Below are 26052 nucleotides of genomic sequence, written 5' to 3'. Positions count from 1 at the left end.
GGTAGCCGGCTCTGCGGACCTGACCGGCCGGAGAGGGGCGGGGCAGGGGAGTCGTGCGGGAGGGGGCGGGTTGGGGGCCGAGGGCCGCGGGTCTCTGTGTCCGTTCCGGTGTGCGGGGTGGGGCTGCGGCCCGAGGTTCTAAAGTGCATGAGCGCGGCGGCGGGCTCCAGGCCGGTCCGCGCCGCCGCTACCGCCGCCGCCGTGGTGCTGAAGCGGACAGCTCCGGAGTGCCAGGCGGCGGCGGCGGCAGCGACTCCAACCCGGAGGCGGCGCGGCCCTGCAGCCCCCGCCCGCGGGCGCCTGGGCCGGGGCGGGGGGCGCCGGCAGCCGCATAGCCGGCCCGCGCTCCTGGCCGCTGCGGGGCTGGGCCCGGAGCCCGCCGCCCGAGCCGGCGCGTCTACACTCCGGACGGCGGCTTCTCCCCCATCCCCTTCAGCACGTCGTCTATCCGGTCATCCTCGATCACCACTGCGCAGGGAGAAAGCGCGTCAGCCGCGCGGCCTCGGGGGGCGGCGGCGAGAATGGGCCCCGTGTCCTCGCGCCCCGCTCAGCTACTTCCCGTGGCCCAGCGACGCCCCTCGGACGCCCGTGCCACTGTGCCCTCCCCATCCGAATTCTCCTGTCGACTCGACCCCACCGCCGAGCCCAGTCCCCTTAGACCCTCTTCCCCTCCCGATGCAGGAACGCCCCCTCTTCCAACCAGTTGTTCTACCTCCCGGTCCAAATCCTCCCGCCGCCTGAGCTCTCCTCCATCCGAGCTGATCTTCCTTTTGCTAGTGGGAGCCCCCTCTTCAACAGACCCTCTTCTCAAACAGAATTTTCGCCTGGTCCAACCCTCTCCTCACCCTAACCCTCTCGCCGCTTGAAGCCCTCTTAAGATCCTGGCACCAACAGAGCCCCCTCCCCATGCAAACAACAAGGACAACCGAATCCCCAGCCCCGCTGTCCTTTCTCCAATCGGACGTCCCTTCGCACCCGAAGGTTTTCCGTAGCATCCACCAATTCAGCGTTTGATCCTGAAGAAACGGCCCGTAGCCCCACGTTCCCACTTCAGGCAGCCCCAAATGCCCCGGCCGGCCCCTCCCCCTCGCCCGGGTGTCAGGACTCTACTTCCAGAGGTGGAGAGCATCGAATCCGGGGCACTGCGTTCCCGGGAGAGGGGAAGAGAGGGACACAAGACTGCAGCGGGGGCACCACCCCCCCCCCCCAAACCCTGGCCGGCGAGCGGCTGGCTGCGCTGGTCTGCGGCAAGAGCTGCGGGCGCTTGGCGGGGAACCGCAGCCGGGGGGGCGCCGGCGAAGGGTTTCTGGGTCAAGCGGCGACTCCGGGCCCCGGCCGCATACCTCTCTTGGCTCGGCCGATTTGGCCCAGCTTGGGGGGGTCGCTTGGCTTGATTGCCCGCGAAGAAGGAGTTGGTGTCCTGCAGGCGGCAGCTGAACGAGAGGTCGGAGCCCTCGGGGTCGGCGGCGAAGCGGCCCATCTTGTCCTCACTGTAGGGCAGGATCTCGGACATGGCGGGCGCGGGGCGGGCGCGGGGCGGGCGCGGGACTGCAGCGGGGCGCGGGCGGCGGGCTAGCTGCCGGACCGGCCCTAGCTCAGCAGGGTAGCCGGCGGAAGGATGAAGTCATGCAGCATCCGGGGCTGCGGAGCCAAGCGGGGCCTCCTCCCCCGCGCCTCCGCCTCCCGGGCCGCTGGGCAGGCGGCGGCGGCGGCGGCGGAGGTGGTGACGGGGACCGGGCGGGGGCGGGGGGCGGGGGTGGCGGCGGCGGCAAGAGCGGAATGACGATGAGCGCCCGACTGCCGCAGAGCGCGGCAGGCGGGGCGCGGTGGAGGTGGGGCGGGCACCGGCCAGGGGAGAGAGGCGGGGCGGGAGCGACAGGAGCGCGCCCAGCACTCAAACGAGGGCAGGGAGTGTTAGTGGGAGGGTCCTGCACAATGGCGGGAGTGGCGGCTGGGCGAATCCTACCGGCCAACGGGAGCAGGATCTGGTCGGGAGAGGCGGGGCTGGGGAGGGGGGGGGGGCGGGAGGGAGCCCAGAAACCGAGGAGAGGGAGGAGGGTCTGGTAAGGAGCCTAGGGAGGCGAGCAAGGGGGACTGGGAATTGGCGGGCGGGTCCGGGCCAGAAGCCTGGAGCCTGGGCGGCATCTGAAAGAGGGGACCTGGGAAACGCGCTGGCGGCGGGAGAGGGAGGGAGGATCCCGTACTGGTTAGTGCTGGACTGTGAGAATCCCGCGGATTCGGGAATAGCTCAAGCGGGCGGGTGAGTGCTGTCACCGCCGTTGGCGCGTTCGTTTCGGGTTGGTCTTTAGGTCTTAAACTGTTTATCTGGAGTGCTTTTTTGCCCTGCTGTGTCTCTCTCTGCCTATCTATATGTCCCTCTATCTCTCTGTGTCTGTATCTGTCTCTGCGCCCCGTATCGCTTTGTGTCGTGGTCTCTGTCTACGTCTGTCTCGTAAGTGTCTCTGCCTTTCGTATGTCTCCATGCTTGGCCCCTGTACCTACGTGCCACTGTTGCCTCTCCTGAGTCTCTGTGTATTTCGGTCTCTTCTAGGAGGAATCTCGCTACTGGGCCGACGGGCGCTCACCAGGGTAGACCCTCAACCCTGCTGCTGAAGCCGAAACTCGGGCTCAAAGCGCCTGCCGCGCCACGCAGATCTGCTGGCTCTGGAGGCTAGGGCTGCGCGTGCTGTGTAGGAGGAAATGAATGGCGGCCACGCGGGGGGGCGCCCTGGCTGCAGGTGACGCGGGGAAGCCCGGAGCGCCTGAGGACGCGGCGCCAGTCTGTGGGTATCCGGAGGCAGATGGGGAGGGACAGAGGGTACGCCTGCCGTCGTTGCGGGGAATCACGTGGCAGTTCTCGCTGCACCGACGCGAAGGCCCCCCTCTACTCTCCCTTACCCCCAGCTGGCCGTCAGCGGCAGCGTCACCTGCTTGCTAGCGCGCAGGGGCTCTGGCGCAATCATTGGCCTTGGAGGGGCGGGGAGGTCCCACACTCGGCGAAGGTGACGACAGCAATGATCTGGGTAATAATCATCCTGTACATTCTGTCCATACCCGGGGCGGAGGGGTCTCCACTGTCTCCGAAGCGCTTTACCTCCTTCCCTTCAAATCACACAGTTAGTGAAGCTGTCTGGTGCTGGGTCTCCTTCCTCCCACAGCTTCTCACCAAGAGCTACTCCTGGGGATGCAGAGGCTAATGCAATGTTGGCTGCCCTCAAGGACCAGGATTGGGGGAGGGAGTGGTCCCAGAGAATACCTCTGTGCAAGATTCACTCAAGGCCCCAGACCTGGAGTCTCATCCCTATCAAGTCCTCCTCAGCTGTATCCTGCTCTCTGGGATGAGAGCCAAAGCTGGAGGTGGAGGCCCAGCTGAATGAAAGGAGCCCTGAGACCTGGAATGACAAGACACTGGAGCTCAGGGTCACTAGGAGACAGTCCAGAAAATTCTACCCTCATTGGAAGTTGTCTAGCAATGGGTTCCAATCCTGGCCCTGCCACTTTCTGTGTGACCTTGAACTTAAGGCTTTATAATTATAGTTAAAAAAAAAATACATTCATAGGACCTTGAGTTGTTTTCAAAACGTAATAGATCATTAACAATGAATATGAAAAACAAAGTTCTTTCAATTATTTTAATCTAAAAAAAATACATTCATTTTGGGGCACCTGGATGGCTCAGTTGGTGGAGTATGCGACTCTTGATCTTGGGGTTGTAGGTTAGAGCCCCACTTTGGGTGTAGAGATTACTTAAAAATAAAATCTGAAAAAAAATGTATTCACTGTACCATTAACATTTCAGGAAAACACAAAGTTACGTGAAAACTTTAATATATATCCTTCTAAGCTTTTCCTCATGTGTTTGCATACTATGCATATCTCTCTGAGCCTCCATGTTCCAGTTTGAAGCATTAGAGATGATAGAACCTACATTAAGGACAGTTTTGTAGATGAAATCGTTGTCCTTATGTGAGGTGGGTTGTCTCAGGAGGTAATGAGCCTCCCTTCACCAAAAGTGCTAAAGGGACCATAAGAGTTCTTGCTAAGGATGAGATGAGAATGCTTTTGGGGAATTGAAATTATTCTCTTGTCTATCCCCAGAATGAAAAGATTGGAGGAATAACAATTTACCTTGGAATTCATTTGGTTAGCTCCTTCTTAAATAATCTTATTCCAGTTCCTTCTGTGTGTGCCAGGTCATGATTAAAGCAAAAGACCTAGGTGCAAAATCAGAATGATACTGCATTATATAAGCTACAGTTATGTTATAAAAATGTTGGGGGTATCATTTAATTTTTTTAATGTTTATTTATTTATGAGAGAGAGAGAGACAGAGCACAAGAAGGGGAGGGGCAGAGAGAGGGAGACAGAGAATCCAAAGCAGACTCCAGGCTCTGAGCTGTCAGCACAGAGCCAGACGTGGGGCTTGAACTCACAAACCATGAGATATGACCTGAGCTGAAGTCAGACACTTAACCGACTGAGCCACCCAGGTGGATGGGGGAGGAGGGGGCCTTTAAATTGTGATCCTCTACTGGAAATTCTAAAGTTTTGCATCCCTACCCATGAGATGAAAATTTGTTTTCACAGCTAATATGAAATTAAGTTTGTTTACACTTTTTTGACAGTGCATTGAATTTCTCAACTGCGAGTCCCTCAAAGCCTAGTGGACTTGATCCATATGCTCTAAACAGAATACTATGCTTTTTGTCAATTGCGTAATAATGCCACTTTTATTAAGGTGGAAACTTTAGGCCTATGTAGCAGGTTGAATAGGAAGCCCCCTAAAATTCCTGTCCACCTGGAGCCTCAGAGTATAAACTTCAATTTGGAAATAAGGTCTTTGCAGATGTAATTAATTAAACTAAGATGAGGTCGTACTGGATTAGGGTAGGCCCTAAATCCAATCACTGATGTTTTTATAAGAGGATAGATGCACAAAGGCACATACACACAGGGGAAAAGGTTATGTGAGGAAGGGGAGCCAAGCCGAGGAACACTAGGGATTGCTGGGAGCCAGGTGAACCTGGAAGAGGCAAGAAAGGGTTCCTTCCAGAGCCTTCCCAGGGAGTATGGTCCTGCCACGACCTTGATTTTGGATTTTTCACCTCCAGAACTGTGAAACAGTAAGTTTCTGTTGTTTTGAGCCACTCAGTTTGTGGTACTTTGTTACAGCAATGCTAGGAAACAAATACAACCGGTTACAAATATGTTTGGGTCATCTTTTTACATCTCTCATGACTATGTTTCTCCTTTCTTAAACTCTCTCTGGGGGCCCTTTGCTCCCAGCCTGTCAAAGGAAGTCCATACCATGAGGGTATTTCTGGGACTCATTCTATTTAGAAGAAACTGATTAAGTCGCAAAAAGGAATAAGGCAGATCTGTGTAGATTGACATGATAAGATCTCCAAAGCCGGCCAAATGTCACCAAATAATGAGGGTAGAGTATAATTTCATGTATGGGGAAAAAGCATACACACACATATATGCATACCCACACATACACACAGTGTGTTTAGGTATGTAATTGCATATAGAAGAAAGATATGGAAGGATACATACTAAACTACTAATAATGGTTTTCTCTGAGGATGTTACTGGGATCCTGGCAGATGGAATTTCATCTTTTTATTCTACTTCTGGAGTATATTACTTTTGCAAGAAAAAGTGTTTGATGATTTTTTTTAATTTTTTTTTAACGTTTATTTATTTTTGAGACAGAGAGAGACAGAGCATGAATGGGGGAAGGGCAGAGAGAGAGGGAGACACAGAATCGGAAGCAGGCTCCAGGCTCTGAGCCATCAGCCCAGAGCCCGACGCGGGGCTCAAACTCACGGACCGCGAGATCGTGACCTGAGCTGAAGTCGGACGCTTAACCGACTGAGCCACCCAGGCGCCCCTGATGATTTTTTTTTAAAGGTTTAAAACCAATGATATAGTCCATTTACCAAACACCACACTCTGGTTCCAGACAAATCACTTGACTTAGAAGAAAGAATAATAGTTAAAAGAGCATGGAGTTTAGAATGAAATCAAGGATCTGCCTTCTACCTGATGTGTGACTTTGGGTATGTTAGTAAGCTTTCCTGTGTCTTAGGTTCCTCATCTGTAAAATAGGGACAATGATACTGCTAGACTATATCTTATTGGGTCATTGTGAAGATTAAATTAACATATGTGAAGTGCTTAGGTAAGTGCAGGACAGTAGAATTGTTAACTGTATACAGAAAAGCATAAGGAAGAAGTTAAAAGTAATCTCATCATTAGATATATTACCATTTTGTTGCTGTCCTTCCAATCTCTTTTTTAAAATCTGTGCTTTTTAGGGGTGCCTGGGTGGCCCAGTCAATTAAATGACTGAGTTGATTTTGGCTCAGGTCAGGATCTCATGGTTCAGTTGGTGAGATCAAGACCTGCTCAGGCTCTGTGCTGGCAGCTCAGAGCCTGCTTGGGATTTTTTCTCTGCCCCTCACCACTTGTGCTTGAGCACACGCTCTCTCTCTTTCTCTCCCAAAATAAATAAACAAAATAAATAAAATCTGTGCTTTATGCTTTTTTGCTTCACAAAAATAAGATTTTGTAACCCTTTTACTCCCCCACTTAATTCTATATGGAGAACATTTCCCTATAGCATTAACTCTTCCTTTCAGTCATTTATAAATGTTGCATTGTTATCCCATTGTATGGATGTTTGATTTATTTGAGAAGACGTTTAATTTTTTTTGTCCTCTACTCTTCTTGTTTGTTTTTGTTGTTATTACAGACAGTCCTGTGATGAACAAACGTTGTAGGAAAAAAATGATTCCAATATTTTGTAGCTCCTCCAATCAAATAGTAAATTCTGTTTCTCTCTTCCTAAATCTGGGCTTGACCATCTGACTTGCTTTGCTGTGTAGGGACATTAGCAAATGTGGGATAGACAGAGGCTTGAAAACTGTTTATATACTGAGGCTTGCCCCATTTTTTGTTGCTAGGAATCCTGATACCACCATATGAACGAGCCTGGGTTTTCCTCCTGGAGAAGGAGACACCATACAGAGACAGGGTCCAGTCATCCCGACTGAGGCCCAAACATGTCAGTGAGGCCATTCAGCTAGGCCCTCCAGCTCTTACTGAGCTGAACCAGAACTGAACAACCACCCAGTCAACTTGCAAGAATATAAGAAATAATACATGTTTGCTATTTTGATCCACAAAGTTTGGAGAGGGTTGTTATGCAGCAAAAGCTAGTTGATACAAACATCCTATGGATAATGATTATTCCCTGGAACAATTTCCCAGAATAAGACTTTCTGGTTCAAAGGGTATATACACTTACATTTTTTGATTCATACTGCCAAAAAGTTTTATCAATTTATAAGCCACCAGCAATGTAGAGAGTGCCCATATTTCCCATTTTTGTCAACACTGGACATTATTGTGTCTTATTATCTTCATGACTACATTGTTCTTGTAAATTTAGCACATAAGCCATTGTCCATTCCCTCTCAATTCACAATCAATTTAGAGGGAAAAAAAGACCAAAAGAAAGATCATTCCTATAGGAAAAGAAGAGCAGAAAAGAGAAAGAGAAAAAAACAATAGAATGAGAGAAGAAAAAGAGTCAGGGTGACAAACACAGAGGAAAGAAAAGAGAATTATAGATTAGAGCAATCTCCGACCTCTCAGAGTAGGGTATTTAACATGTAGTCAGGAATAGTTATGAGCCTAATAAATAACTTGAATCACGAAAGAGGCATGGAAAGGAAATGTCCATTTAGGCCAAGCCTAGTGAAACTGAGAACACTGTAAAACTAGGTACCAGTCTTTCTCATACATGGCTGCATTTAATTCTCACAGCAACTCTCTGAGACACTGACGATTGTTCCCATTTTACAGATAAAGAAAATTAAGGGTCAGAGCTTTCAAGTCACTTGATAAAGATGATACAGCTGATAAAGCATTGAGCCCAGATTTGAGTTCAGATCTGTCCGGCTTGAAAACTGATGTGTTTCCCCTAGCCCTTTCAGAGAAAATGTGGCAGAAGACAAGCAACTAATGCTGGAAGGAAGTATAACCTCCTTTCGATTCATGTTGCCAAAGTGCTCTCCAGAAAGGAGCCAGACTTCTTGGGTTTAAATCCCAGCTCTGCTACTTATGAGTTGTGTGACTCTCAGCCTTTCTATGCCTCAGTCTGCTCATCTGTAAAATGGCTTCATAAGTGCCATAAGGGCAAACGAGTACATAGAGGTAAAGCACCTAGAACAGTGGCTGGCGTATACTAAAGTGTTATATAGGCTTGCTATTTCTATTTTGGCATTGCAGTAGGCATGGGACTATTTCTCTTTTTTTTTTAACATTTATTTATTTTTGAGACAGAGAGAGACAGAGCATGAACGGGGGAGGGTCAGAGAGAGAGGGAGATACAGAATCCGAAACAGGCTCCAGGCTCTGAGCTGTCAGCACAGAGCCCGACGCAGGGCTCGAATTCACGGACCACGAGATCATGGCCTGAGCCGAAGTCGGACGCCCAACCGACTGAGCCACCCAGGCGCCCTGGCATGGGACTATTTCTAATGAGCCTGTTGCCAGAAGCCCTTATATAGTAGCTTCGGTTACACTCACATAGTCATGCCATGGTGGAATTTCCCACGGGCCAAGACTGCCTCTGCTAACATGTTTCCCTTCATCCAGGCTTGTAGGTGACAAGGGGAAGAGGCGAGTGCCACTGCGATGCTGCATCAGAGTGAACATGAATAACTCCAGAAACTTGTTGTGAGTGGATATCCCAAGGCCTCGCTGCTGCAGACCCCAGTATGGCTAGATGTGAAAGCTTCTTGCACAGAGAACCGCTAAACAACTTAGAACCCATCTACCTACTCTAACACCTGGGAAATAGGACAGGCTTCCTCCCGCCTTACAATTCTCATTTCTACCTGCGGGATTTTAACAACAATAACACGAAAATAGCAGCTAACACATTGAGTGCCCTTTATATGCCAGACACTGTCCTTTGAAATAGGCACTACTCTTATTTCAGTTTTACAAGTGAGGGCATGGAGTCTGAATCCAGAATCCTTCATCCTACCTATGACACTGTACTGTCTCCTATGTCTCCAACTTGAGAGCATGCAATTGGGTGGGGGTGGGGGGGACAGGGAAGGGGGTGGAAATGCCAAAGGAAGCAATCCACATTCTTAACCCGATCCATTCATCAGCCACCCTTTCTCAGCCACAAGAGCAACCCATGTTAAAACCTTATGCAGCAAGCTGAGGACTGACGTGAGTGTTGAGAAATTGATTATGGATTTGCCCCCATTCTGAGTCTTCTCACGTCAAATTCATGAACTCTGCTGGGGAAGAGGGACGAGGATGAGGCACTTTAAAAAAAAAAAAAAAACTGTGGCAAAAAGCCTGGGCACTCTTCAGTGCAGCAGACTGCAACACCGCCAGGCCTGATTAAGGAATGACAATATGGAAGGCAGATGGCAGATGCGTAGATGCCACACTACTGCCTCTCAGTTAAATATTGCTTGGTGTTTTTTTTTTCCTTGTAAACCTCCCAAATAAAATGGTTTGCTTTCCTCAAGTTAGAAGTGTTAGCACGTCTTTTCTTTAAATATCTGTACATGGCTGTTTTTTTCCCTGCCGGTTTGTCACCATCTGTAACCCTCCCTTTGTGAGATGATCTGATGACAACAATTATCTTGGGGAGTAAAAGTGCAGTCTTGAAGCAACATGTAAGAGTGGAGTCAGAGTGTGGATTGTGTGTGTGTGTGTGGTGCCCATGTACTTTGTGTGTGTGCTGTATATGTGTGCTGTGTGTGTAGAGAAGGACGGTGTAGTTTGTGTGCTGGCTCTGGGTGCCTTATCCAGGTCTCCATGGTGAGTGTGCAGTGTGTATACTGTGTGTGTGCAGGGACCATGTGTTGGGCTGAGTGCCTGCCTGTGTTACTCTGGGTCTGTGTGCTCTCTGGGTAGATGCTGTATGGACCCTCTGAATGTGGGTCGACCCCCATGTTCTGCTTTGCCTATGCTGGCTGAGGAGGGGCTGTGTGGACTGCTGGGGACAGATGTTCCTCCCGAGAGCATAATTTCCCAAAGGTGTTTAAAGGGGGTGGGAGGGCCTGCAGTTCGAGGAATTGGGCCAAGAAATATCACCGGGGGTTGAGACTGGGTCAAAGGCATGGAAATTATGGGTGGCTGGCAGGAGAGTGTTGCTAGGAGGGGGGTAGGCTGATCCTGAAGAGGACAGGGGTCCTGGTGTTGCTGGAGGGTGGCCGCCGGCACCCGAGCGAGGTCCAGGTCCCGGCGCACAGGGCGGGCGGCGGGCAGCGGGCAGCGGCGGGCACGCTCCTCCCCCCACGTTACCCCCACCTCGGGCGGGGCGCCGCAGCGGGAGGGGGCTCGGGCAGGCGGGGGCGGCGGCGGCGGCGGCGGCGGCAGCGGCGGAGCGAGGGGCTGCGGCAGAGGCCTTGATGGCGGGCGGCGGTGAGGGCTGGGGGCCAGGAGCCGAGGCCGAGGCCTGGGCAAGGGCCAGCCGCCGGGAGCCCTAAGGTGCCGCCCGCCCCGACTCCACCATGAACGTTGCGCTGCAGGAGCTGGGCGGTGGCGGCAACGTGAGTGGGAGCCCCGGGCTCCGGGGAGAGGCCTGGGTGGAGGGGGTGAGGCTGAGGGAGCAGGCGGCGTCGGCAGGGCAGGGGCTCGGGCTGGCGGTGAAAGGGCTGAGTCTCAGAGGGGGCCGCGGGTCGGGCGTGGGGGGCCCAGGCCGGCGAGCCCGGCAGGAGAGAGGGGGCCCTCACCGCAGAGAGGAGGGGGCCTGGCCAGGCCAGGGGCACTGGGGCAGGGCCGTGGCCAAAGAGCCCTCTCTGCCTGACTTCGGTTGGCGCCCCCGACTGTCTGGCAGATGGTGGAGTACAAACGGACCACGCTGCGGGAGGAAGACGCACCTGAGACCCCCGTAGAGGGCGGGGCCTCCCCGGACGCTGTGGAGGTGGGCAAGGGGGTTCTCCCTTTCTCGCCAGGCCCCAGCCCTGACAGGACGTCTGGCAGACCCAGGAGCTCTGGGCTGCCCTGGAGGGTCACCTGCCCCCACCTCCCCTCCATCTCTGGCCTCTGCGCTAGGGCTGTGGTGAGGCGATTGTAAGCCATGACGTTGCACTAAACAGGCTCAGGGCTCAACTCAGACTGCCTCATTGCCCCTGTGCCCAAAGTTGACCCCTTTAGCGTCTTTGCTCCGTGGCTCTGGAAACTGGCTGTGTCTTCACCCTTTGGGAGGACTTCTGTGAACTTGGATTCTCACCTGCAGCTTGGTAGCTCACTGTCATCCTGTGTTCCCAGGTGGGATTCCAGAAGAGGACAAGAGACCTCTTGGGCTCTCACACGCAACTGGAGCTGGTCTTAGCAGCTGTCTCTCTACTGCTGGGTGCACTGCTTCTGGGCTGCTTCGTGGCCCTGGGGGTCCAGTACCACAGAGGTAGGTGGGCCCACACCTGTCACCAGCCCTCTTGGTGTGGGGGGCTCTGGCTCAAGGACCCCTAAGGTTTTCTCTGGTTGGGGCCAGTCTTCCCCCAACTTTTCTCTCTCCTCCCAACCTTCTTGCTGTCATGGCTTTCCCCAAAGCATTGTTTTCTCAGACCCACCGACAGCCCCCTTTCCCCCCACCATGTCCCCTGCCACAGACCCATCCCACAGCACCTGCCTCACAGAGGCTTGCATTCGAGTGGCTGGAAAAATCCTGGAGTCTCTGGACCGTAGTGTGAGTCCCTGTGAGGACTTTTACCAGTTTTCCTGTGGAGGCTGGATTCAGAGAAATCCCCTGCCCGATGGGCGTTCTCGCTGGAACACCTTCAACAGCCTCTGGGACCAGAACCAGGCCATACTGAAACACCTGCTTGGTGAGTGGGGCTGTCAGGGAGGCATTGTGCCAAGTACAACTCATGCCTGGAACAGGGTTTCGCATTTAGGTACTCAATAAAGGTCCATGACTGAATGACTAAGTGGGTGACTGCAAACATTCCTGGGTAGGGGATGCAGAGAGCAGGGGGTTCCTGAGAGGTGGAGATGGCTTTGAGGGGACAGATCTCTGACTATAACGAAAGGACTCTTCTCTTCACTCTGCTTGGATCACTGTTGAGGTGTGGCAGGCACGAGGGAATCTGTGGAGCTTAGAGATCTTTGAGGGTTTCCATGGACAGGGGAGAAGAAGTCACGCTTGGCGGTTTCAGATGGTCTTCCTGAGTCTACATTAGGAGGACGGCCCCTTAACAAGGCAGGGAGAGGGACCAAGCAAGGGCCCAGGACCCCTCTCACTAGATAGCATAGCTGTCAACCACCCCACAGAAAAATGTGATCTACCCCACAGAAAACACCACCTTCAATTCAAGCAGCGAAGCGGAGCGGAAGACACAGCGCTTCTACCTATCCTGTCTGCAGGTGGAGCGCATTGAGGAGCTGGGAGCCCAGCCGCTGCGAGACCTCATTGACAAGGCAGGACCACTGGGGGAGGTCAGGATAGGTCCTGGGAGAGGATAAGCTTTGGGGGCCTCTGTGCCATAGTTTCCATTATGGTCTCTACCCAGATTGGTGGTTGGAACATCACGGGGTCCTGGGACCAGGATAACTTCATGGAAGTGCTGAAGGCAGTAGCAGGGACCTACAGAGCCACCCCCTTCTTCACTGTCTATGTCAGTGCCGACTCCAAGAGTTCTAACAGCAATGTTATCCAGGTACCATTCTGGAGAAGGGTTGAGAGGGACTGATGGACCATTGACTGACCCAGACTCCCCTTCCCTATGACAGGCAGGCTGGGGTGGCCCCACCCCCCACCCCTGCACAAGAGTCCAGGTATGTGTGTGGGGAAGGCTTACTCCCTTCATTTGCTATTGCAGGTGGACCAATCTGGGCTCTTTCTCCCCTCTCGAGATTACTACCTAAACAGGACCGCCAATGAGAAAGTAAGGAGCATCCCCAGAACACCCAACCCCACCCCTCTGTTGAGCTGGGCTGATTCCTGTTTACTTTCCCCTTTGCCAAGGGTCATAGTGGGGAAGGTGAACCTGTCCTGTCAGCTAGTGAGCCAACTACCCTTCCTTCCGTCTTCCTCCCTTCACTCTTCCCTCAGTTTTTTCCTTCCTCCCTTCCATCCTTCCTTCCCTCCCTCCTCTCTTTCCCACCCTCTTTTTTTTCTTCCCTTCCCTTCCCTCTTCCCTTCTTTCCTTCCTCCCCTTTATTCTTCTAGGGAAACATTTTATAGGCCTCTACTATGTGCCAGGTGCAATGGGGGAATTCTGAGATGTACCTCCAGAGCCACTGTCACACAAAGCTTTCAATGTAGATGGCTTTATGGACCTAGATAGCTAAGAACAGGTTCAAAAGAGGGTCTCTAGGCCTCAGGAGAGATTCAGGTAGTCAGAGCTTTCCAAAGAGATTGCGTTTGAGCCGGGCCCTGTAGAATATCTAAGAGTGGGCGAGGGCATGCTGGGTAATGAGAATAGTTTAAACAAAGTCTTGAAGAAGGAAAGGCTAAGGCATTTTTGGACCATGAGAAGGGGTCCAGCTTGGCAAAATGTGGAGCTCAGAGCAGATGAGGGGCTGGACAGGTGGGTAGGAACTAGTTACAGAGGGGACCTGGAATGCCACACTGGGTTCATTGTATAGGTCTCCGAGAGCTGTTGCATGCTCCAGAGCAGGAAGGGAGCAACACAGTGAGCAGTGCTTTGGGAAGCCAGTCTGGCTGAGGTGTGACAAGTAGATGCAAGAGAGGGAGCCTGGAGATGAGTTAAGAGTCAGTTGCACTCCAGGCTCTGAGTCTGTAAGGGCCCTGATGTGGCCAGTGGCAGAGGGAATGTTAAGAAGGGCAGGATGCAAGAGACATGACCTAGTGGAAATCATGAGTTGCTGGTGGCTGGGTGTTTGGAGAAAGGAGTAGAAAGAGGAAGAGATAAAGACAGATGAGTCTATAAGCCTGAGTGATGGTGGAATGGAGCGGTCCTTGGAGAACCAGGGGTGCCTGTAAGAAGAACAAGATCAGGGCACGTTGGGGAAAAGGAGACAGTGTTACATCACAGGAAAAGGGCAGACTTTGAGGTCAGACCTCGGTTTTAATCCCAGCCCTGCGGCTTGGTGCAAGTTGATTAAATTCTCTTGGAAGTTGTTTCTTCATCTGTAAAGTGAGGATCATAGCATTTACCTCCTATGGTGCTTGTTTGGGGAGGGGGGATGCAAGCTTATACAGACACTCAGAGAGTGGGAACGACTTGTTTTAGATGTGTGGTTGTGAAGGATCCAGACAATGTCTAGATGTCTAGATGGAAAGGTCAGCAGGCAGCTGTGGAAGCTGGGTGGAGTCCTGGAGACAGGATGAGGCTGGAGGGAGCCGAGGACTTCAGGGCCATCTCCTTAAAAACCTACACAAAGGCCTAGGAGAAGTGAGAGGCAGAGGTAGAATACAGAAGGGAAAGAAGAATATCCCTGTATTTTAAGGGCAGTGGGAGAAAGACAGCCAGTGAGGTAGACTGCTGTGGAGTAAAACAACTGCTAGAGTCATTTGTCCCTTCATTGGTTTTCAAACACTGAGCATTCCTCAGGCAGACCCTCCTCCTGGCATGTGGTCAGCAAGACATTGCCTTTGGCCTCTAGGTGGGGGAGGAGACAGGAAATGGCTCAGTGCACAGTTCTCCTGTGTGAAGTTGCTGGGACTGTCACAGAGGAGAAGCACAGTGTTCTGAGACTGAGCGTCACAGGGAACCAGCCTAGTCCTAGGGTAACAGCAGGCTGCAGTGAAAGGAGAGGGTTTAGGCAAAGGGAAAAGCTTGTGCAAAGGCTGTGAGGTGGGGAGGCATATAACCTATTGATGGACCAGAGAGGGGTAGGAGGGGAGTGGGCCAAGGCCTTCTGGACAGGTATGTAGATTCATATTGTGCATGACCCCTGTGGGTCAGATTTAGCACTTATTCCAAAAGAAATAGAAAAGGAAACTCATCAAAACTGAGACTGGCAGGGCATCTGGGTGGCTCAGTCAGTTGGGTGTCAGACTCTTGGTTTCGGCTCAGGTCATGATCTCACGGTTTGTGGGATTAAACCCCGTGTTGGGCTTTGTGCTGCAGCATGGAGCCTGCTTGGAATTCCCTCTCTCCCTCTCTCTCTGCCTCTCCCTTGCTCATGTTCTCTCTCTCTCTCTCTCTCTCTCTCTCTCTCTGTCCCTCAAAATAATTTAATATACATTTTTAAAATACCACATTGGGAGTGGCATGAACAGATATGTGGTTTGACATCACCTGAGTCAGGAGAGGAGAGAATTTTGAGAATTCAGGAGAGAACCACAACAACCAGGAACTGGCAGGAGAAAGCTTCAGTTTGGCTCTCAGTGTGTTGCTGGATTGTCTCGAGTAGGAAGTCTGTGCCAGCATCTAGTGGAAGCTGTAGCATAAAAGGTTCACATAGGATAAAAACTTAGGAGTAAATCAGGGTTCAGGAAAGTCTCAGGGTAAATCTTCAGCTAAAGGTAGGGTGAGAAAGGGGTAAGTGAGGTGGGTAGGGGCAGGGCATAGTCAGGGTGACTGGTTGAGTCAACCATTCCCCTCAGGACCTGGGATGACTGGGACTGGTCCTCAAATCTCTTCCTCTGACATCAGCAGCAAGGGAGAGGAGAGGTGGGAGAAAGAAATTTTGAGGTGCAGGGAATGGATATTAAATGGATATTTAATGGATTTTAAAACTTTTCAATAGAGTGGAAGAGGAGACGGCCTTTGGTGATTAAGGGAGCTCAGGGTGGGGCTTCAGGGCCGGAGTGAGGAGTGGGCCCTGGGAGGAGGGCCACAGGGAGTTGGTGCTGAGTGGTGCTGAGGGTCTGTTTGCAGGTTCTCATCCTTTCATTCAACAAATATTTATTGAACACCTACTATGTGCCAGATGCTGGGCTAGAGCCTAAGACTACAGTGGAGAAGAGAGAAAATAGTCCCTACCTCATTCAGCTCAAGTGCCAGCAGGGGCTGAAGCAACACAAGTGCCTCCTGGGCCTGGGTAGTGCTGGGGCACCGGCCCTGGAACCGTCAGGCCTGAGCCACATTTGGATTCTGCCATCTGCTAGTTTGTGATATGAGTCAAGTCATGTAACCTTCCCAAGCTTGTTTCCCCATCTGGAAAATGGAACTAATACCCACTATATGGAGCTGCAGTGAGAGGGGAAAAAGGACACATCACTTATAGAACCCTAGCAGAGTCTGATACGTGTGTTTACCTGTGGTCATATGTATTTCTTTTCTGCTCTTTTCTCCCCCTTAGAGACTAGAGGGGAGCTGAGAAAGCAGCAAGGTTGAGACCTGGCTGGATGGGAGACAGAAGGCCATTAAAGCTACTGTGACTAAATTCCCCATGGGGTCCACTCAGTTGTTAAGTGAAGACATGTGGTCACTGATGTGCTGGAAAAATAGAAGGGCTTTAGGAAATGAGAAGGCAGAGCAGTGTGGGAAGCATGTCTATCTACTGGATGAATATTTACAGGGCACTTGTTCAGTGGTAGGCCCCATTCTAGGCCCTAGGGGTAGAAGGGTGACTAAGTTGCTGTAACTTGGAACAGTGCTCTCCTGAACTAACCTTCTCATTTGGGAAATAACTGATCAACAAGCGTGCAAATAAATAAACAAGATCCTAGCAGGTACTGGTAAGCAGTATGACAGAAATAAAACAGGATCGTCCAAGAAAGCTTCTGTGAGGAGAATCCGCAGAAGAGATGGTAAACAGAGGTGGGGGCCAGAACAGGCCCTCTCAGCCTTGCGCAGGACCTGTTGCTGGGCTCTGAGGATGACTCAGGGCCTTGACAGGTGCTTACTGCCTACCTGGACTACATGGAGGAGCTGGGGATGCTGCTGGGTGGACGGCCAGCCTCTACACGGGAGCAGATGCGACAGGTGCTGGAGCTGGAGATTCAACTGGCCAACATCACAGTACCCCAGGACCAGCGGCGGGATGAGGAGAAGATCTATCATAAGATGAGCATTGCGGAGCTGCAGGTGGGGCCTGGGAGGAACAGAGACAGCTGGGAGGGGCCAGGCCCTGGGGCAGACCTCCCAGCTTCCCTTCCTGTCATCTTTCTGAGGCAGCCAATCGGTTCCTCATTTGCTCGCTTCTGTGAGCTTCCCAGCTGCACTGTTACTATCCTGGAAAGAAAAGTGGTGTCCATTTTAGGCCACCTCTCACTAGGACATCTCTTGGTCCTCCTTCATGTTGCCTGGGGATGCACAGAGGGATTATATTAAAAATCTATAACAATTTGTACAAGATGTCCACAAAACAATCAGAAGAAATTTGGAAGCATCTCCTTTAGTTGCCAGGAATCAACACTTTAGTTGGATTATGGAGATTTTGGATGGGGGAGGGGAGGGTTCTGGAAGGAGAGACCAGCTATGTAGGGATTCTGGGTGGTATTTTATCAATGGTTATGAAAATATTTGAATATCTATGCCCCCGCTGAGTATTACATAGAGTGCTTTTTCTTGTATAATAACTGATTGGGCTCCCAGATTGAGGAGTGCTCAGGCCTGGAAAAGGGTTTATTATAGGAAGGGGCTACCAAGCAGCTAATAGATGTTGCCATGGTAATGAGAAGGGCTCCCAGGCTCCAGCATATCAGTGGGGCAGGGGTCTGCTGGAAGCCAGGAGTGTAGGCAAGGAGGCTTTAGATTTTTTTTTTTTTTTTTTTTTTTTTTGCTTGTAGGCCCTGGCACCCTCCATGGACTGGCTGGAGTTTCTATCTTTCTTGCTGTCACCGCTGGAGCTGGGTGACTCTGAGCCCGTGGTGGTGTATGGGAAGGATTATTTGCAGCAGGTGTCAGAGCTCATCAACCACACAGAGCCAAGGTTGGGGGGAGCCCAGAGTGTGGGAGGTGGGACTCAGAGCTCCATGCAGGTCCAGGCAGGGACTGGGCATGGGGGACTGTCACAGCCAGACACAGAGCAGCATTTGACAAGGTCCTGGACCTTCCAAACATCAAAAGAGAATGTCTGCAGGCTATTCCCATAGGGTGAGGCTTCAGGGGGCCCATTTGTGCTCTTTATTCCCACACCTTCTCCAAACTGACTTCTGCAGGCAGGTGTGTGGTCCCAGGGGAGAGAGAGAGATTCTGGGACAGCTCCTGCATATGCCTCTCAGGACTTCTGTTGCCTGCACATTCATGGAGCAGATTGGGGGTGAAAATGGTACCCCACCTGCCCTTCCCTTATGTCTGGTCTGGATGCCAGTGTCCTGAACAATTACCTGATTTGGAACCTGGTGCAGAAGACAACCTCGAGCCTGGACCACCGCTTTGAGTCTGCACAAGAGAAGCTGCTGGAGACCCTCTATGGCACCAAGAAGGTGGGCTTTCTGACTCTGTCCCCACCTTCCAGTCCAGCCTAGCTGACTGTCAGGCACCATTTGCCTCATGGTATAGTATGGAGCACAGGAGTAGGAATCAAGATGACTTGGGTGTCAATCCCAACTCCTCCATTTTTTAGCCTATGGGACCTTGGGCATGTCACCCAGCCTCTCTGACTCTCCATTTGCTGGTGTGTGAAGCAGGAGTACCTTGTAGGGTTGTCTTGAGGACTGAGTTAATGTAAGTGAAGCACCTACCCGGTACATGGTACGTAGAGGCATTCAGCTTTGATGATAATGGTTAAAAAGATGAATAAATGCAGTTCTTAGTTTCAAGATACCCCATTAAGTGGGGAAAATGGACACGTAACCAAACATGGTATTTTGGGGTGGTAAGTGCTCACACTGTGTGAAAGACCTTTGTGCTATAGAACAGAGGAAGGGATAGTACATTCTACCTGGGGGAGGAGGCAGCATTAGGAAAGACTTTTATGAAGAGGTGATGTTTGAGGTAGTTCACCAAAGGAGCAAGGGAAAAGGGCACTCTAGTCAGAAAGAATAGCATGTGTAAATTCCTAGAGGCAAGGAGCATTGTGGGTTTGCATGTGCTCTGGTATGAGCTTGCAAACGGGGCAGCTGAGAGGCTGAGGGGGGTGAGGTGGGCCTGGGGCAGTCCCTGAAGGGACCTGAATGCTCCATTAAGAAGTCAGGCCTAAAAAAAAAAAAAAAAGTCAGGCCTCAATTCTTTCAGTAATGGGCAACCATGGGATGATTTTAAGCAGAAGAATAACCCAGTTAGATTTGTGTATCGGGTAGTCTTTCTGGAAGCTAAATGGAAGATGGAGGGGAGTGTCACGGGAGGGGGAGAGGGATGAGAATGAAATCAGAGTGTCTAGTTAGGAAGTGACTGCAATCTTGGGCCGGAGGTGAGAGTGTTGTAGGGCAGGGAAGTGGCAATGGGGTGGACAGGGGAGATGACTAAGAAGTAGAAGTGGTAGCCTTGGTGATGGATTGAATGTAGGGGTGGGGGATGGAGGAGTCTGGTGACTTTTGCAGGTTTCTTGCATGAGGGACTGACTGGATATAAGGCTGCGATATGAGCAAAGAAACTTCTGGACCCCAGTGGGCCTCTTAGAAACTTAAGAGGAGGAGAGTACTGAGCACGGAGTAGGCAGCACACATGTTCCTCCTGCAGTTTTGCTGCTGGGGTTGGCACATTTTTCCATTCTGCCCTTTATTTTCCCCGGAGTCTGAGGGAGAGACGGCAGCTCCCCAAACCCAGGCTTTCATTGTTCAGAGCTGAGAGGGCTGGCCCCAGAGACAGAGAGGAGAGCAGCCCAGACGGAAAGCATAGCCATCTCTGGGAGGCCTGGCTCTTTGTCCCTTACAGTCCTGCACGCCAAGGTGGCAGACCTGTATCTCCAACACGGATGACGCACTTGGCTTCGCTTTGGGCTCCCTCTTTGTGAAGGCCACGTTTGACCGGCAAAGCAAGGAAATTGTGAGTCTTCAAGGTCCTTCCAATAATACCCCTTGTTTTAGTTAAAATTCACTGTTCGTTCATGTGTGTACATAGAGGGGGTGAAAAACTGAAAGGAAATTCATCAATAAATGGACAGTATTTTGGTGGTGGGATTGAGGGGTTCTTTTTGTCCTTTAAAGTTCTCTGTATTTTCCAAATGTTCTGCAATGAGTTTATGTTGCCTCTCCAGTTAGAAAAATAATACTTATTATTTATTAGGAGATGATAATGAATGTGCTTAAAGTATTATCTACAAGACTGTTTATTGCAGGGTGGTTTATAATAGGTGAAAATGAAAACAACTTAAATGTCTAATCATAGGGGACTGGAAGAAAGATTGTGGTTAGAGTGGGTTGTGAGGCAGCCTTAAAGCTCATGATATAGTGTTAAGTGAAAAGAAGTAGCTGACAAAATATATGTATGTTACACAATATAATTCTGTGTTATATATGTATAGCTGGGCAGGGAAAGACACTCAAAGTATATAATCAAAAGTTAAGAGGGCTTATCTCTGAGTGATGGGGTTATAAGTGGTCTATATTCTTCTTCAACTTTTCTCAATTTCCCAAATTTTCTTTTTTCTTTTTCTTTTTTAAGTTTTCTCTATTTATTTAGAGAACGTACACGCATGTAGGGAGGGGTAGTGAGAGAGGGAGAGAGAGAATCCCAAGTGGGCTCCATGCTGTCAGCACAGAGCCAGATGCAGGGCTCGATCCCACGAACCATGAGATCATGACCTGAGCCAAGATCAAGAGTTGGCCACTTAACCAACTGAGCCACCTGGATGCCCCTAATTTCCCAAATTTTCTGCTCTTAATGCCTTCCTTTCATTTTTAGATAAAAATCAATGTACTGTATTAAATTATATTTCTTCAGTTAACTTATTGTCAGTTAAAATTCTTGATCAATGAGAAAAGGAGCCACCCACCATCTCAGCACCTTCACAAATAGTGTTTCCTTTTCATCTTCCCAAGATGCTCAGCCTTATTTCGAGAGTCTGGGCACTCCCCTGGAAGGACAGGGATGGGACACTAGGGTGGACAGGGAGAAAGAACGCATCAGTGTGAGTGGAAGCCGACTTGTGCCTGCTCCCTCGCAGGCTGAGGGGATGATCAGCGAGATCCGGAGTGCCTTCGAGGAGGCCCTGGGGCAGCTGGTTTGGATGGATGAGAAAACCCGCCGGGCAGCCAAGGAGAAAGTGAGCCGTAGCAAGGGTTGGGGCGCCATCTTCAGGTGGGGATGGAGGACACAGTTTTTTGGAGGGAGACTGGGGAGGGAAACCCTAACCTACTCTCTTCAGGCAGATGCCATCTATGATATGATTGGTTTCCCGGACTTCATCCTGGAGCCCAAAGAGCTGGATGATGTTTATGACGGGGTGAGTACTTCTGCTCACCAGTGCTGAATTTCATCTAGGGGAGCGGGGGTGGGGGCTCTATTCTTGGCTCACTAATTGGGGCTCAAACACTGGGAGGGAAGGAGGTGGTTTTTGGTTCCTTTCAGAGGCAAGTATGGGCAACTGACATTGTTCAAATGCTGGCTCTGTGCCAGGCCACAGGCCAGGGATGGGTGGAATGCAGTGTTCGCAAATCCTGTTTCTACTTCTACCTAACTGGGTAACCTTGAACGAGTTATGTAACTTCTCTGGGCCTCAGTGTCTTCATTTGTAAAATGGGGACCCTAGTAGTACCTACCTCATAGGGTTGTTGTGAGAATAGAAGGAGGTAGTATGTAAATATTGGTGATTCTTATTTCTTAAATATTTTGCTCTTACTTTGCAGTTGAGGAAACAGAGGCTTAGAGAGGTGCTAATTAGTAGCCAAACTGGGACTATTATCTTCTCCAACATGTTGTCTTGCTTGCTTTCTGCTTCTCACCACTCCCACAGTATGAAGTCTCTGAAGATTCCTTTTTCCAGAACATGTTGAATTTGTACAATTTCTCTGCTAAGGTGATGGCTGACCAGCTCCGCAAGCCTCCCAGCCGGGACCAGTGAGAATGGGGGGCTGTAGACGCTTGGGGCAGCAGGAGAGGTAGGGGAGATTTCCAGGGCTGGGGAAGGGGGTGGCAAGACATTTCAACCAGAGGCGCAAGGTCTTTGCAGGAGATAGGTCAAGGCTGCTGGGCTGGGAGGGGCATCAGGAGAGTCAGGAGCCTCAGCCTCTCCCTTTTGCTCTCCCAGGTGGAGCATGACGCCCCAGACGGTGAATGCCTACTACCTTCCAACCAAGAATGAGATCGTCTTCCCTGCTGGCATCCTGCAGGCCCCCTTCTACACCCGGAACCACCCCAAGTGTGTCTGAGGCAGGAGGGGCTGGGTCCTGGGGCTTGGGCCTGCGGATGAGCTGAGCGCAGGGCTGGAGGTGGGATCCAGAAGTTCCCCTACCATGTCCTCATGCAGCATTCCTCACCTACCAGGGCCCTGAACTTTGGTGGCATCGGCGTGGTGATGGGCCATGAGTTGACACATGCCTTTGATGACCAAGGTAGAGGCCCACAGAGTTGCCCCCTCCAGCCTAGAATTCCTGGTGGTTCTTGTGAGGCCTTGGGATATTGGGAGCAGGCCACACGGACCCTGGAGTCTGTGGACTAGGGCTGGTGGAAGGCTGCTCTGGTCTTGGTGTGGTGCAAAGGTTAGTTCTTCTCAGGGCGCGAATATGACAAGGAAGGGAACCTGCGTCCCTGGTGGCAGAATGAGTCACTGGCAGCCTTCCGGAATCACACGGCCTGCATGGAGGAGCAGTACAGCCAGTACCAGGTCAATGGGGAGAGGCTCAACGGCCGCCAGACGCTGGGGGAGAACATCGCTGACAACGGGGGACTTAAGGCTGCCTATAACGTGAGTGGCCTGGTGGGCCTCTGGTGGCCGAGGCTCACCCACCCTGGGGGACATGGGCAGCGGGTGGAGGTGGTGGGCTACCCCTGATGGCCTTGCCCGTCCTGTGCCTGACCCCAGGCTTACAAAGCGTGGCTGAGAAATCACGGGGAGGAGCAGCAGTTGCCAGCTGTGGGGCTCACCAATCACCAGCTCTTCTTTGTGGGATTTGCCCAGGTATTGCCCTCCTAGGAGGCCTGGGGCCTGCCCCTCTCCCGCTCCCTCCTGGGCATGTCATTAGAAGTCTGGGGCATGCAGGAAAGGGACTGGGAAATAGGGCTGAAGTTGGGGTATGGAAGGTGGTCTGGGAAGGCCTGGTGCCCAGAGCTTCTCAGCTGGGGCTTGTGAAAGCATGCAGAGAGGCCTGAGGAAGGAGAACTCTTCAGGCTTTTGCAGATCTCAAAGGGCGAGGCTGTCCTGCTTGAGGGGCGGCGGGTAGGGAGCAGGATTGATCCCTGCCACGTTCCTGTGAGGTGGCTGTGGAGGAGGCAGCTGAAGCTTGGGGACAAAGTGGCTCATCCAGGGCTACCCAGGAATAAAGGAAATGGCAGAGCAAGTCTCCTTGCTCAGGGTCTCCTGAAGGTACTTTGCACTCCGGCAGGCAGCCTCTGGGGGCCACGCTTCTTCCCCTCGGATGCATCCAATCTGGGCAACCCACTGTCCAGGGCACCTCTGAAAGGCCTTCAAGGAGTTTGGGAGGGAGGCCGTGCTTCCTTCCTTTGTTGCTGATAGCAAGGGGTTATAGCTGAGATGCTGGGTGTGGCCTGGAGACCTCTTGAGCAGAGAGGCTGGGGGTAGTGGTGGTTTGCGTCCCTGGGATGGCTCGGCTGCAGCCAAGTCTGTGGCCCTGCCCGCACTAGACACCATATGTCCCCGTGTCTGTCCTGGCCTGCAGGTGTGGTGCTCAGTCCGCACACCCGAGAGCTCTCACGAGGGGCTGGTGACCGACCCCCACAGCCCTGCCCGCTTCCGCGTGCTGGGTACTCTCTCCAACTCCCGTGACTTCCTGTGGCACTTCGGCTGCCCTGTCGGCTCTCCCATGAACCCAGGGCAGCTGTGTGAGGTGTGGTAGACGTGGGATTGGGGAGAATTGGCTGGCTGTTGCCAGGGCCTGGGGCAGCTCGCCGGGCAAGGATGTTCGCTCCAGGTTTAGAGAGGTCAAATGCCAGCTCCTCACCACAGGTGACGTGAGTCCCGGTCCTCCCTCAAACACCACATTGTGCCTCTGCTTTGGGGGTACCCCTGCCTCCAGCGGAGCCCCCACCATTCACTGTGACATCCTTCCATGTCACCCTGCCTGGAAGAGGCCTGGGTGGGGGGCACCAGTTCCCGCAGGAAGGAGTCTGCCTCTTCTGGTCTTAAGATCACTTGACTTGGTGGCCTTGGGACCTGCTGTGCCTGCTGTACTCTGACCACACAGGGTCTGGGGTGGTGTGCCTCCCATGCTTCTCCCAGAGGCTCACTCAGTGTCCACTTGGGAGTGGATTCAGCTCCTTTCAGCTCCCCCTCAGGGGCTGTCCCCCACCCCATGTTCCTCATGCTGCTGCTCCCAATACTCCTGCCAACCCTCATTGACAGACCAACTGTACTCAGCTCTTAGTGGAAGCCTGAGGGCCTTTACAAGCCCTCCTGCTGCATCCTGGTTTCCCTGGGCTCAGGAGAAGTATGTGTGGTGTGTATGTATAGGGGATGCTGGTTCCTGTGTCTTGGGGCACAAGTCTTAGGGGATGACTATCTTCCCTGGCCTAAGAAGAAAAGCAGATAGAACAGGGAGAGAGAAAGATAGAGTTTATTTTTACAGGGGAGAGGGTGGGGAGGGAGGGGTCTTGGCCCTGTAGGACCCTGTGCAAATAAATAGACAGACATCAGTCAGCCTGTCTCTTCCTTCAGTCCTGTTTTCATTTATTCATTTACTCATTCCACCAACATTTATCAAGCACCTTCTATATCCCAGGCACGCTTCTAGACACTCATTTACTCAGTCGCCAGACACAGGGGATGGAAATATGAAGCTCCCAAGAAGACAGAGAAAGAGAGTCAGGATGAAAGAATGGAATGAAGTTGAGTTTGGCCGGGTGGAGTACTTTCTCTGGTGGTCATATCTTCATCACTGGAAAGATTTGCCACTGCCCTCCACTGGTGCATGCAGCCAGGCCTAACACTGAGTCTGGGTAACTACTGGGCCAAGGTCACCTTGGAAGATGGGTGGCCCTTACCCTACAGTGGAGGAAAGCCCTGGCCAAGGTAGCATGCCATTCCCTGGAGCTCAGAACACTGTCTCTGCTTATGGCCAAGAAGACATGCATTTCTCCATAGCCTCAGTACTCCTGAGAGTCACTTATCCACCACACACCCCCATCAAGGCCTACCAAGAGTTAGGCAGAGACCGTGGGTCTGGCTGCCACCCTCCTGAGCAAGGGAGGGGAAAAGGAGCATTTACTGAATACCTCTTGTGTTCCAGGCGCCTCTGCTAAGTGCCTCATTTTTTTATTCATTCACTTATTAATTTATGCATTCATGGGTTTATTATTTTTTTTAAGCGCATTTGTTACCCACGGTGTGCCAGGCATGGGCAACGCAAAGATGAAGATGGTTCCTTCCCTCAGGTTGTTCTACTGGTGGTTTCACCTTCATGAGCTCATCTGATCCCCATAGCAACCATATTTTATAAGTGCTCCAGTTTCCATTTTACAGATCTAACCCTCAGTACTTCACTACCGTTAAAGAGGCCTGGATTGAAATTGAAGCTTGGAAAGCTGTAGGAGCTTGAGCTTGTTCCCTCTAACCTCCACGAGCCCCAGTTTCTTTGTCTGAAAAACGAGAACCAGAGCAAGACAGTGGAAAGAATCATCACAGTTGCCTTTAAAACTCAGTGCTCTCCAAAGTCTAAACAGAGGTGTGTCTGTTGAGTTTGGAAGGGTAAGTGAAGCTCTGGCAGGGATTACTGCTGAGGCCCTGATCCCTGGGTATTGGCACATGTGCCCCACAGTCTGTGTCCTGTCCCCATAAAGAGCTGTATGTGGGCCCCTGTCATGTTACTTGGAGGTGCTACCTGCTCAGAAAGGAAGACGGTGGCCTCAGGATCTCTAAGACCAAGGGAAAACATGGCTGAGCCTCTGAAAGCAGGACTCTGGGAGAGACAGCAAAGTGTACTGGAGAGAAGAGGGCCATCATGCCTGGAGACCTGGTTCTGGTTCCAGCTCTGCCACTTCTTAGCTGTGTGACACTAGGCATGGCTCATGCCTGCTTCAGGGCTCAGTTTCCTTAGCAGTCTGTAAAACAAGTGGGTTGGATGAGATGATCTGTGGGGACCAGTTCAGTATT

At 51.8% G+C, this 26052-nt stretch overlaps 2 protein-coding genes across 2 annotated transcripts; one reads left to right on the top strand and one right to left on the bottom strand.

Moving 5' to 3' along the window:
- Window positions 1-341: 341 nt before the first annotated feature.
- Window positions 342-1640, bottom strand: CAMK2N2 (calcium/calmodulin dependent protein kinase II inhibitor 2). The gene is given in 3 exon segments (XM_049628476.1): window positions 342-468; window positions 1344-1380; window positions 1382-1640. Coding segments are annotated over 3 exon segments (240 nt in total). The 5' UTR covers window positions 1514-1640; the 3' UTR covers window positions 342-397.
- Window positions 1641-10556: 8916 nt separating this feature from the next.
- Window positions 10557-24681, top strand: ECE2 (endothelin converting enzyme 2). Its single transcript, XM_049629192.1, has 18 exons — window positions 10557-10640; window positions 10883-11107; window positions 11317-11452; window positions 11658-11873; window positions 12341-12465; window positions 12558-12704; window positions 12867-12932; window positions 16800-16988; window positions 17693-17835; window positions 18217-18331; window positions 19722-19832; window positions 20953-21231; window positions 21742-21845; window positions 22036-22146; window positions 22272-22339; window positions 22502-22692; window positions 22810-22905; window positions 23624-24681. The coding sequence occupies exons 1-18, from the start codon at window positions 10557-10559 to the stop codon at window positions 23798-23800; spliced, it is 2583 nt and encodes an 860-aa protein (XP_049485149.1). The 3' UTR covers window positions 23801-24681.
- The last annotated feature ends 1371 nt before the right edge of the window (window positions 24682-26052 follow it).

The sequence above is a fragment of the Panthera uncia genome, chromosome C2, assembly GCF_023721935.1.
Source record: "Panthera uncia isolate 11264 chromosome C2, Puncia_PCG_1.0, whole genome shotgun sequence".
In the NCBI taxonomy this organism is placed as follows: Eukaryota; Metazoa; Chordata; class Mammalia; order Carnivora; family Felidae; genus Panthera; species Panthera uncia.
The sequence above is the reverse complement of the archived record's forward strand: the minus strand, read 5'-3'. Positions and strand labels throughout refer to the sequence as shown.